General features: G+C 33.6%; 1 protein-coding gene across 8 annotated transcripts in view; it reads left to right on the top strand.

The window, feature by feature from the left end:
* Positions 1–14,233, top strand: part of Syt7 (Synaptotagmin 7) — a 175,693-nt gene that overhangs the window by 158,615 nt on the left and 2,845 nt on the right. For 5 of the 8 annotated variants that reach the window (XM_083050343.1, XM_083050342.1, XM_083050345.1 and 2 more), the window contains 5 exons: positions 1,309–1,320; positions 5,196–5,385; positions 7,169–7,309; positions 11,442–11,589; positions 12,226–12,335. In XM_083050343.1, the coding sequence (XP_082906469.1) occupies positions 1,309–1,320; positions 5,196–5,385; positions 7,169–7,309; positions 11,442–11,589; positions 12,226–12,335 (601 nt within the window). The remainder of the gene's footprint in view (positions 1–1,308; positions 1,321–5,195; positions 5,386–7,168; positions 7,310–11,441; positions 11,590–12,225; positions 12,336–14,233) is intronic. The other 3 variants (XM_083050344.1, XM_083050346.1, XM_083050349.1) reach the window with 1 other exon arrangement.

Raw genomic sequence — 14,233 nt, 5'->3', positions numbered from 1 at the left:
TTAACATTTTTAATGGATTCCTCAGAAAAAAGACGCGAGTGGTCGAACATTACATTACGATTACGGTTACATTACATTACGATTATACAGATCAAAGCTATCAAGTGTTTTTTTTGCTTGTTTAAAACATGTTTTTTTCTTACTTTACTTAAAAACACGTATAAAATAAAAAAACATTGTTTTAAACAAAAAAATCAATGTTTTTTGTTTAAAATGAAAAAAACAAGTTTTTTGCCAACCCTGGTAATAATACAATAATAGTCAACTTATTAAAATTCCGCACGCGTTATTCGCTCCCTTCCTCTCTTTCTGAAAAAGTAATCGCATCAATAAGTGAACATCGATACAATAATAATGAGATACCCCCCTCCTCGTTGCTGTTGTTTATTTATTTACGAGATTGACGTAGTTTTACGCTTTTCGTGAACAAAGTTACACGGTACAAACAAACAAGTACAAACAAACTTTATACCTGCCCAGGTTGATAAAGGAGTGATGAAAATGGATTTTAATATGATCGATGTAATTTATATATCGCGATGATGGACTATTGTGTACAAATCAGGGATAAATTAGAGAATAATGCGAGGGATAACTTTAACACCTTGCAATTATGAGAACGGACAAGTGTATCGACATTGATAAAATTATTACACAGCTCTGTTTTCCTTTCTATATAATATCTTCTATACCTAACAAAACTTTCCGCTTTAATAAACCAGAGAGAGAGAGAGAGAGAGAGAGAGAGAGAGATGGCAATTAACTCTGAACGCTCCAAGTATTTAAACTTCTTCGTGTTCGGTTTAGCTAGACATTGTGTGGAGGATGTTATCACTTGTCTAACTACGTACAATACAATTTACAATTTACAACTATTGCGTTGTCTCTCGACAGTATTTGACGCGACGGTATCGCATTACTTCTATTATAAGTCTAGGTGAAAACGACAATTGAAATTAATCTCACAGTTGGAAACTGTCATATTAATCGTGTTACAAATGCACGCATTTCTGTCTTTCCTTCTTTGTATGTGGATATCTACAATATAATATATATACATAATATTTCTTCTCATTATCACAATTTAAGATATTGTTTTACGACGTTTTAATGTTATGTGTGTTGTCTCCGAAATATTGTGTGGCGCAACATTGTGCTCTCTCCTTATTCTCTGTCCGAACTTTGTTTCGAACTCTTTCTCGTTCGTCTAAAAGTGTAATCTGTGTACATGTGCACGTTCGGTTAATTAATTAATCACTGATCTCTTTTTCTGTTTCATGCCCTTCGTTTCGATCGGGAACCTCGCAGAGCGCAATTAGAGTAAGTATATATGAACGACACTGTGGGTGCGAGTTAAGTGCGATACTTAAACAAAAGGTCTTTTTATTCGATATACATACATATATCTCAGCTCTGCTTCACTCAGCTCTTTTCCTTCTATCTTCTCTTCCGATCTATCTCTCTTCTTAACGGGATACGCTGTATATCGATCGTCGCTACTTTGATTGCGTAAGTAGTTGCACTTCTATCACGATTCTCTCGTTTTCCTATGATGATGACATGAGGACATCGATGATCGTGTCACATCGTTTCTGTTGTTTGTACAATTCTACTTTTCCATCTGTCTACTTTCTCGATCTGTCATCTATCTATCTGTCTGTCCGCCATTGCGTTTTTATAATCTGCGAGAATATATATATATATTGCTTTCTATTCTCTTCAAGTCTTCATTTCGATCGGTCGGCTTATTGGATTTATCTTCGTTCTTTTTCCCCTGGGAGAAGTTTTATTTCTCGTCGCCTGTATAAATACACGATATACATACATTAATACAGTGCCTGCAGTCGTAGATACGATAGATTTTGTTTATTCGGTTAGCAGCTCGGACCAACAGCTTCTGTAAAATCAATGTTCGACGTAGATATGAAATTTTCCCTTGTTTTTTCGAGTTTTTTAATTCGAAATCCATACTCGCATTAGGAAAGAATATCGAATACATATAAAAATATATATAATATCTTATTTCTGTGTAGAAAATGTAATCTTGTGTGTACATGTAATATATAAGATCTGCGCAGAAATATCCGGAAGTACCAGCGAAACATCCAAAAAGAGAGAATATTTTATAAATTATTTTTTTTAACCCCAAGAAAGAAAGTACTTCGAATAATTAATAACTTGTGAAATTAATTACGATCGTAAGGAATCTATGAAATTCTATATCTCGGCCGGAAACGCGATTTTTCTCAGATGTGGCAAACATTTCTACAATAAATACCACTTATACATGACAAGAGATGTTTACCTCTCTTACATGACAAAAATGCCCTATGGTCTCCCTCATCTCTTGAGCAAACATAGAAGCATTTTGAGACTTATTATAATATTTATCCGATTTATCTCTGTACACAAACTAAACCGTGTATATTTTTAATTTTATCTTTTCCAAAGTATAATTTCAATTAATATATGAATTAATGAAGATTTCTGAGCGATTAAAATGACATTAAACGTGATCGTAATTGACAACTTTTAGTTAGGTACAAAAATTCACTGTTATGTATCTATCTGATGAAAATTATATAATGTATTTCGGTGTCATTTTAACCGCGAAACTCCGTCGGCGGATGGTCATTTAAATGCAGACTGCAGGTGCACATCTCGCAATGCATCTTCTTATACATCGATAGCATCCGAGTACTCTGCGAGGATTTCTTTCTCATTCTTATTTATGAGTTATGAATAGAGGTTCGCGGTAAATAAGGCAACTCGCCGCGAATCCGGTAAAATATACTCTTGCTGCGAGACCTCCCTTTAATCGGATAAAAAATAAAAAGAAAATTTATGCGGACGTATACCTTTTTCCCTTTATGTGTATATTGTATTTACGTGCGAATTGTAACGTTTCGTGCTTTTAGCGACGTTGTGATCGCGCGTGATCATATTTATTTTATGATATCTTATAAATAACGTGGATGTCGAACACATTTGTCGAATAATGTAATAAATTTGCGGATTATTTAAATATATTATTTAAATTAATGTATACATAAATTCGAGCTTACAAAATGGTAGCCGAGCAAATGTAACGGATGTAAAAAATTTAATTGGTGATGCTATATTAATTCGCAATTAATTATATTAGCGAGAGTAATCCATTTGTTGTATCTTCAAAAAGAAAAATTTATTTATTTCGTCAAAAATCGATAAACGATATATAGCTTGGATAAGTATGCAATAGAATGAAATGTGCCATGTTATTCTTCGATATACATTTATATAGAAGTGGAGTAGGATATCTCAAAACTATCGAATGTCCTTTTAATAACAGATTCTCTGGCCAATTTGCATTTTTCCTCAGCAAAAATATCAAGGGAGATCAGAATTATTTGCAGTTGAAACTTCCAATTTTTTCCATCATATACCTTTGTCGATCAAATTCTCTCTAATTAAAATTTTATTAAAGTAAATTTCACTTGAAATTAACCGTGAAAAATAATTTTATTAACCCTTTGATTCCATAAAATTTCGTTTATGAAAAGCCCTCTTTTTCCAATTTTGTTTATAATCAAATTATCGCAAATTATTGATGCCTCGCCTTTTTCTCCGAGAAATTCTCTCTAAACTGACCAATCTATTAAGAGCATTTTCAAACATTGACAACAAAAGAGAAATGACGAGAAGAAAAAGATTCAATCTAAGTGTGAGAAAAAAACCTACTAATTATTTTTTCTATTCAGTAGAACGAGAGCATTTTAACGTGTTTCCGTACCAAACAATCTCAGCATACGTATCGATTTTTTTAACACACACATACACATACATACATGCCGTGCATTTATTTTTCCTTCTTGCCGCGGCTTCTGTACAATAATTATGAACGCTTCGCGACTGTGAGTAGTAAACTATAGCAACTATTAATACGAGCCGCCGACATGATGTGCATCGGCTTGCGTGCTTGAAAGAGAAAGAGAAGGAAGCGCCGATTAGCGATACAAGTACCTAACATAGGTGTAGGTCGCAATAGATGCGACAGAGAGTAGATTGAGCGAGATAAGACTTATCTAGATCTTATTGTTAGAGTTGTCGCCCCTATTGCGCTTTTAACATCACCGAGACGCCGTATCGCTAGAATATACATATATACGCTAGGTTGTTGATAAGCCTGTGCATGAAACAGGGGGAGGACGAGCGAGAGAGGCAGTACACAGAGGCAAATTTCACGTCAATCAGGCATCCCTGTTATATAGTGTGTTGTCACTCGACAACGATGACAATGTTTGTCTCGTTAAACAGAATCGGCATATTCGTGATGCCGAGTTAACGTTTCGAAAAACGAAAACGCAGCGAGAAATTTTGTCGACGATAAGCAGATTATAAGTGTCATTAGAAATGTACAGCTTTGCGCATCAAATGAAATCGAGTATTGGACCGATAATCGCTCGCTGTATTTTTTTTTCACACTTCTGGATCTATAGGATTGAAGTACATATTTATAATATTGTCGAGGATTATAATACATTTAGTGCAGTGTGTAAAAATATCTTGAGATGCAACGAGAATTTGTTTCTAGAGAAAACTGCCTCTATCGTTCCCTATAGTTGAAAAAAATTTTACGTAAGATTATCATGAGACTTGCTTTTTCTAGCAATTATCAAATAGTTTATCTAATTATTGTGATGTAACAAAGACGAATAATGTGTCTTATATTCAAAACTAGAAATTTTTGCGACAATGTAAAAATATAGTTTAAATCTAAAGAAGAGAGTAATCGTTTTCCAGGTCTTTTTTTCATCGAATATAATCTCGACGATCAAATTTCATAATTAATATAATTAATATAATATAAATTTCTACGATTAATATAAATATAAATTTTGTGGATATTAATAAGACCTTTCGAATTGTTTTGCAATTTATCTTTAATTTCTTCAAAATTGTGATAGAACATTTTTAGGACTGCGACAGAACGATTATTCCTTTCCTTGGGTACTCCTGGCAATTAACCGTGTAATTAGGCCTCGAGGAAATAATAAAAACGGATAAAATGTCGGGTTTGTTTTAGCAGCGCGGTTTCTTTTTGTCACAGAGAAGCAAAGGATGACGAGAATAATCGGGCAGCTAGAGACGACCGTAATTCTCGTGAAAACAACGCCGCAAAAATAACGCTGACGAATCTCACATGTATTTTTCAGGACGACCGGCAGCCCCGCGAGCAAATCCCCGGCGGGTGGTAGCGGAGGACCCGCGAGCGGCGGCGGAGCGACGGGGGCGACGGCGGCGCCCGGAAGCGGCGCCAGCAATGCCGGAAGCGCGGAAGCCCGTACACCGACCGCCGGCCCGCAGAACAAGCAGCTGCAGAACGTCAAAGGAGAACACCCCTCGGTAAAGACACGAAAAAATTGTATTCTCATCTTAAGTATATGCCACTTATCTTTATATCTTCCACTAAAATAGGCGCCAAAGGATCCTTAATTTAAGAGGAAATAAATTCTCTAAAAAGATATTCTTAACATGCAAGAATATATACTTAATGGGTTTTTTTATCAGTGTATTATTGAAATTATTAATCGTGATAACAAAAAACAGTCTTACAATGGACATTTGTTATTTATTACATGTATTTAAATGTTACACGTATAATTGAATATGTTTTATGTATTTGACATAGTTAAATACACATTTTTGCTGATTATATTATTATTTTTAATATTAATTGGTAAACTTATAAATTTATTATAAATGTAAATCATTTTAATTATTTTATTTTATTAATTTATTTTAAATGTATTATTAATTTATTATATTTAGTTATTGCGGCGCTAAAGTTGCAAAAGAAATTAAGAATATATTCTCAATTTAAGAGGATATTTCAAAAAGCAAAAATAAAGCTGGAAATATTCTTATTCATTAAGAATATCTATTAAGAGGATTTATTAAGTATGCATTTCAAGAAAACAATTTTTTCGGTACAGTCCTAGTTCTTTCGCCCTCGATTAGGGGAATTAGGGGGAAAGGGAGGATAAGATGACACGTCCTGAAGAAAGTTCAATTTTGAAACATCTTATTTATTTGCCAATCTTTGTAGATGACGATTGATTCTAATTAATAAAAAAATAGATCTGATATTTGAGGCTTTTGCGGTGTACATGAATATTGGAATTGGTTTTCGGATTTGAAAACCGCGTAGACTTTTTGATTCCAACGTTTCGTGAACATTTCAGCTCATTTTATCAGGGAGGAACTGCTTGATATTGTGAAGTATTACTACCCGAAAACCAATTCTAAAAAAATAGATCGTTACTTTTGCGTCTTCTTAAACTTGAGTGGACATATGGTGTCCACACAACTATGGGGCACTCAAGCTGTAATATTGGAAACCTAAAATACTGCGGATAATTGTGGACGCTTCGTGGTACGTCGCAATTGAGACCCTACATCGCGACAGACCCTGACATAACTAGTATTAGAGAGGAAGTTAGGAGATACAGTCTCTCGGAGATACCGAGATCGTGTCTCGAAATTCACCCAAACATCCTAGCAACTAGTCTTGTGAATTCTCTCTATGAAGGAAGAATCTATTTGGCGCCTGAAAAGGAAAATTCTGCAAGACCTTCTAAATTAGGAAGGAGAAATAAAAGGATGAGCTCTGCTGAGCTCATACCCTTCAGGCGATCACTAACACACATACTTTTCTAAATGTCGCTAATGGAACGGATTGCAATGGAAGTTGGAGTTTAAAAAAAAATCCCCCAAAAAATCTTTTACGTCATCTCACAGATTCGGGAAAAAATTGACAAACCAAAAGATCGTCATCTTATCCTCTTTTCCCTAAATGGAAGGAATCACAATGTAAACTATAATAGACAGTAATTGTAAAATCATTGCTCGCGCGGACGCAATAAATTCTCGTATGTCGGAGAGATACGTCGGACGAACGTAAAATATATTTAATCCTTCTAGAGATCTTTGTTCTTTTGCGATGTAATTCGATTTTAAGAGGAGGGGGATTCTAGCATTTTAGTACAAACTCTAATCTAACAAAAGTATTGCCTCTGGAAGCGAGGCGGAGAGAGGATGGACCGAGACGGGTCGTCTTCTTCGGGAACGAAAGAAGCAATTGTAACGATCGCGATATATACGTGTGCGTATGTGTTGTGTGTTGCAGAAAGCTTTCCTACAGAGCAGGTCTATCTCCCTGGTCGACATGTATATCGATAATTCGGAGCCGAGCGAGAACGTCGGCCAGATCCACTTCAGCCTCGAGTACGACTTCCAGAACAGCACGCTTATTCTGCGCATCATACAGGTCGGTATATCCAAGTTTCCCTTACACAATGATGCGCCCCAGAACTTGGCTCTCCGAAACTTTACTCGCCGGCAGTTTATTTTGCTATTAAGCGTGTTTGCACGCGTCGGTTGCACGCAATCGGAATATTGTGCAACCATAGAGACTATAATAATAATAATAATAATATAAATAATAGAGAGTACAAAGGGAGAGGGAGAGAGAGGATAATATTATGCAGGGGTTATATCGATTGTATTGGTGCATAAAGATGTTTAATTAAATAATATATTAAATCAAAATTGAAAACGTTTATCACATTAACAGCGATAACATTGTGGTTGATAATTATACATTAATAATGATAAGAGATACGATCTTGTTGAAAATTACTTTTCAAAAATTATTCAATAATATAATATGTTATTCTAAACGGATTGGACCGATATACGTATTTCTCGATGTCGACGTTTGTGCGTCTGATAGGATTTAAAAATGTATAATAAATCGAGGCTATATCAAAAAAGCTGTTCTGTAATTGGTGATACAACCGGGAAACTAATGATTGTGCATGAAAAAATAAATTGAAAAGACAAAATAATTTTTTTTGTACAAGACTTTATTTTCGGCAAAATTAAAAATTTTTAAATTGAAAAATTGATAACACACATTACACTTTTTTGTACGACTTATTACAATTATTGAATTTATTTCAACAGTGGTTATTAAAAAATATATATTTGAAAGGACACGCAACATTTTTTCTATTTAAAAAAAAAATACAGTTACATATACCTATATTTTATAAGTTTTTCAGTGGAATTTCAATTATTTTAAATTGTTTTTTTCAAATGAAGATTGTTGTTGCTTTATATCGCATAAATATGACACAAGGACCCATTAGAGATTATTTTCAAATTTCAAAGGACGCACAGATGTTACTAAATTTTCAAATTTTAAAGTCAATTCTCTCGAAAATAAATAATTATATGAAAGAATTTTATTCTATATTTCCAACTTATTTTTTCATATAGAACCATTAATTTTTTGATTGTACTTGTATATGCGCGAACGCGTTATGGTCGATTTTTGGACGATGAGGACCGTCCTTGTCCATAAATCGTCGACGAGGAGACACCATTGTGCACCGAACGTAGATGTGTGTACGAAATATCCTGCAAAACTGGGACGTACATTACTTTACAGTTACATAGAGACTACAAGAACTTTTGAAACTCAAACGCGGAAACACAGTCTCAGGAAAAATAACACGTTTAACATGAGGGCGGGAGGGGGAAGATTTCTCGTCGTAAACAGACGCATAAATTACCGAATGCTGAATTTTTCCTCCCGGGCGATTTAATCCGACATTAAGTGAAACACACTCGGTAGCCACCGGACTATTCTCTTTGCACGGCAAGGATTATCGTGCCAAGAGATCTCAACATGCGTCCGCCATATTTACGCGATTATACTTTACGTGGTACGCGGCGACTAAAATTTTGTACTTCGTTACAATAATTTTCCGGTTCAAGCTTTAACGTGTAATTTCTCGAACCACAGTAGAGATATATTTTTTTTTACGTGGCAGAATTTTATTATTATTATTATTATATATGAAAGTGTAATATATTTTTTGATGATAGAGGAGAGAATATATAATACTATATCCAGTGTGCTACTTTCTTTTTTTAGCGAAAAATTATAATAAAATCGCTTAGTACTATCGCGTAGTTTATTAAAGAAGCACATGCTAGTGAAAAAAAGTATTATTTTTTGCTGAATTTGCATCCGACCTCTTTTTCTTGGCGAATATTTAATCGCTCTGCGTCGTTGAATTATTTAATAGAGAGCTTTTGCGAGTGTGTTGTATAATTTTATATTTCTGATCTGTTTATTGAACTATGAAAAGAAATGTGATTGTTTCTGGCGTCAAACTACGTCTATAAAAATAGTATATATAAAAGAACTATAAAAAGATTATAAAAGGATTATATTCCCAATTTTTGAGTATAATATTAATAATACGTGTGAAACGCGATTTTCTTACGAAGTCTCTCTCGCTGTTCGCGGGTGGTTCGATTAATTTAATATTTCGCTGTATTTTCTTCGCAACAAGCGTGCGTTATAAATGGCTCGGAATATACCTCGGATGAAAGTTGGACCCCTCATCCCGAAAAGTTTCCATTTTCGCGATTTCCTGTGTTTCTCTCGTATGAAAAGTTGTTGGTTTATGGAAAGTTCAACCGTGCATTCACCAAAGATATCGCGTTTATTTATGTCCAATATCTTTGTGCAAGCTCGAAAGTAGAGGCTTCTTTTACAAAAATATATATACAAATATACACACGCAAGATGTTATTATACAGAATTATATCTGCAAGCACAGCCACGTTTACAGCTAAGTTTCATTCACGAATTCTTTTTGTCAATTTGTAGAATCACATTTTCTCGTAAACAAAAATTTGATTAAGGGAATTTTATATATCTACACGCTTTCTTAATTTTCAGCATTAAATATTTTGACAATTATGCATCGTATTAAAATTCTCGTTTAAGCAATGTTTATTTAAAATTAAATGCTTATAAAGAATTAATAATTCAGAAGTAAAAAATGTTAATAAATAATTAATTCGCAAGAGGCCAATTTATCTTTCATTCTTAGAATATAAAAAAAAGAGAAGAAAAAATATTAAATTGCAAAATTTTTTCCAACTTTTATACATCTTCGTATTTTAAATGCGCGGCATCGTTCATCTCCGAGAGTTTGACTCGTCATAATGACATTACGAAGTTCGGGGAGAGACAGCCTCTGACAGGCGAATGAGAAATGATCTTTCGTCTCGAGGCGTGAAGCCGCTTCCAAGGTCACGATCGAGCCTTCCAACAACCAGACGACTTTTATAGAAAGTTGGAAAGAGCGGCAGCAATCTTTCGGGGCTGCGAAGTTCTCTTCTAGTTTCGCGAAAAACATACGGGGTGGCTATCGAAGCCACATTACAAGCTTACGTTCTTATTGATTGCTCCACGTCTGGTGTACCTACCTCTTATTAACAGCATCGACTCTATGTTGCACACACGAGAGAACCGCTTACAATCTGTTGAGGACGATGCTATTAGTTATATATCACACACATACACTCATACACAATTACTGAATTCTCCTACCTATAGAAAGTTACCTTCTAGGAGGACCGCCGATAACTTTGTAAGATGGAGACAAAGACATTTAATAGACAGATGCATCGCAAAGTTACCGAATATCTCTTTAGCGGTGGATTCTCTGGTCAATTTGAAGTCGATTTTCCTTTAGCGAACATGTTAAGAGAGATCATGATTTCCTGCAAGTTATATCTATGTAATTAATTGCAATTCAAAATTGTATTAAAATAAATGCCCAAATTCTCTGAAATTAATTGAAGAATATTTTGTTGTCAAACTTTTTGAGTCTATAAAGTTTAATTTGTGAAAAATTGTTTCCAAATTGACCAGAGAATCTGTTTAAAAAAATCTCCTGGAAAACATTCTGTATAGTGTTATAAATAAACCATATACAGCAGATATTCAGGTAAACATACATGTAAATATTACAAACGAGGCTGAATTATGATGCTTGGCATTTTTTATCTCTATTCAGAGTGTTTAGATTATCTCGAGAATGGTTGAATTACTTGTTAATTATTTTTTTTGTTATTTATTTTAGTGTGTAGTTTACATTGTACGTGTGAAATTTTTTACCATTACTTTTGCTAACTGTATATAGTAAAAAAATATTTGTATTTTTAGTGTAAAAAAATATTGCTTTATATCTATATTTCAAAACTTTGCGATTTAGAGTGACAAGCGAATGTCTATATTCCTATTTTTTTAAACAAGATATATACTTTCTGTTTTTTTTTCTTATTCGTAAATTCTAAACATTTCGCAGGCTTAGCATTATACTAATGAGAAATCCGGTCTTGTTTGTAAGATTATGCAAGAGCATTATACATACAGATTATGCAGACTTACATCGAATCTCGCTCTTCGTGTAAAGAAGACTTTCTCTACTTTGAAACTACACCAACTCTGCATGTCTCGTCGCGAAAAGCTTCTCGTTCTTTAAAATTCCTACTTATTTATCTCTTATACCTATATATCTATTATGCTTCAGGGTAAAGATCTGCCGGCGAAGGACCTGTCAGGCACTTCCGATCCTTACGTCCGCGTGACGTTGCTTCCGGACAAGAAACACCGACTCGAGACAAAAATCAAAAGACGTACGTTGAACCCGAGATGGAACGAGACCTTTTATTTCGAAGGTGAGCGCACATATATCCGATAATGCTTTTCTTATTAATTTCATTTTTCTATTTAAACTCAAATTATGTAAAATTTTAATAGTCGAACAGACTAAAATATCAAACTTCTTCATTTAATTTTTATTTTAATCATCGAGGTCGCAAACACTTTTATCAATATGATCTTTTTAAAAATATTACGCTGTTATCTCTAAAGTAATTAATTCAAAATACAATTTTTTAAAATTTTATTTAATTTCTTTAACTAATTTATTTAATTCTTTAACTATTAAAAAGTCAGACAACGTCGTTTAGAAAATAATTGCGGCGAAATAGCGTAGCTGTCTGAGAAAATTCAATATAAAATCACGTCTAATAACAACACAGTAACCAAATAAATATATATTATATATTATTACATTGTATATATTATATATTATTATTATATATTTTTTTCTTTACGTAGACGAGCAGAATTATATTAAAATATATTTTGAACGTAAAAAAAAATGATAAATTATTATTACATCTCCATTATCATATTGATACAGAAGAAGACGAATTGCTAAAATTGTGAGAAGGCGCGTGAAACTAAATTAAATTCGGTAAATAGAATTATGATGATTCAATAAAGGATACTCATTTATGTCTCGACAGGTTTCCCCATACAGAAGCTGCAGAGCAGGGTATTACATCTGCATGTCTTCGACTACGATCGATTCTCGAGGGACGACTCCATAGGGGAGATGTTTCTGCCGCTTTGCCAGGTAATTTGACGAGACGCGTCTTCTCCTCCTTCTCGTTACCGCTCTCTTGCAATTTGCGCGGTTCAATTATTACACGCGGCTTAAGGGATTCGCGCGTGACAGGATACAGGGAATCTGACGCGTCGCGTCGCGCGTCTCTCTGTCACCTTACATCTGTCCCGGAATCGGCTTCCACGGACTCTTACTCCGTAATTATCCGCCGTCGCGGATGAAATTACCAATCTAACGGATGAACACGCGAATCGATTGATTACTTTGGAGAAATCACGACGAGAGAGAGAAAGATAGAGAGAGAAAGATTTGATAGATGCGCTTCTCTCCTTGAATTTATCGAAATAATTATTTTATCTTAAAATAAAGTCGGATTATAAATATATTTTTACAATGACATTATATACAGATGTTCTATAACTGGGTGATTATACAACCGGAAAAAGGTAATATTTTAAAAATAAAATCTATAAAAAAATTTACTCTACATCTTTGATTTATTTTTTCATGAATAATTGTTTTCTTTAGTTTTTCTCGATTATATCATCATTCTATTATTCACATTCTATTATTAAATAGGAAATATGTTCGGTATTACGATACTTTTTTTATTTCAATATTTTTTTATATGCCGTGTAATAGAGAAATGTTATTTGGAGACGAGAAATATCGAGTTCTCAAATTTAAATATATTAGACAGATATAAATTATACAAGAAAAAGATCTTTATAAATTTACAGAGATTATTTTTGAATATGCGTACGCTTATTAAACGGAATAATTTCATCATAAATTCAGGAAGTAAGATCAATCGAGTTTCTGCGATTGTGTTTTATTTGAGAGAGCGTAAGTGAATGAGTTTTAATTTACTAATCCGACAATGTCTGTGGAACGCTTAGCAGCATAACTCTAATATGCGGTATCAATATTACCGAGAGAACAAGTTATAATCTGTACGCGCAATAACATGGGGGACACGTGCGCGTGATAATTCTATGCGTTGTTGCACATATTCATTTCCCAAGAGCGATATCTGCATTCGCCGGCATCGCGGATCAGTCGTTTTGTGCATCTCGTGCACAGCTTCGCATATATATAGAAATGTTAATAAAAAAATACTTTATTGATATTAATAATATAAAACGCATTAATAATATTATATAAATTAAATTATAAAAAAAAATAGTATATAATTATATTTTATAAGTATGAAAATTATATATTATAAATATATAAATATATATATATTACAAAATATATTATATTATATATAAATTAATAATCTAATGGAAACGCAAGACAATATTAATGATATTATTTATGAGAGAGTGAAATTTAATTCGCTAATCATGCCGGTGCAGCACTTAGCAACGTAACTCGGGTCCTGTATCAATATTATTATTATGGAAAGACGAGACAATAATAATATGATGCGCACTAATAACAGTAATAATAATTATAATTAAATACATCGTTATTATGCGAGAAAAAAATTCAGTTTTTTTTATTCGAAAGTAAGTGCTTCAATAGTGAATTGAATTGCTTAAATTCGACATGTTTGCGCGATTCGGGACGTTTATGTCGCAAAAGATCCACATTTCTAATTCGCAGCATACGATAGCAATTAATTATTATGTCCGCATGTGACCGCTTGGAATAGAACGTGTAATTAGTGCACGTTCGCTATATATTCTCTAATAAGGGGCAAACGTGACGAAGGTAATAATGATAACGTGGCGAACATTGCCTTCCCGCTGTAAGAGATTGTATAATTTTTCATAAAGACATGTAAACACGCAGAGACACATGCACGCGAGAATCTTGTTTTTTTTTTTTTTATTTAATTATTTCTCTATTTAAAAGAGTCGTGAAAAAGCCACGTGTTTTCTAACTATAGAATTAGCACA

Source organism: Prenolepis imparis, unplaced genomic scaffold (genome assembly GCF_030444845.1).
Source record: "Prenolepis imparis isolate NDT839.2.m4 unplaced genomic scaffold, iyPreImpa1.0 SCAF_11, whole genome shotgun sequence".
Classification (NCBI taxonomy): Eukaryota; Metazoa; Arthropoda; class Insecta; order Hymenoptera; family Formicidae; genus Prenolepis; species Prenolepis imparis.
Note: the sequence above shows the minus strand (reverse complement) of the source record. Positions and strands in the feature narration are given on the sequence as shown.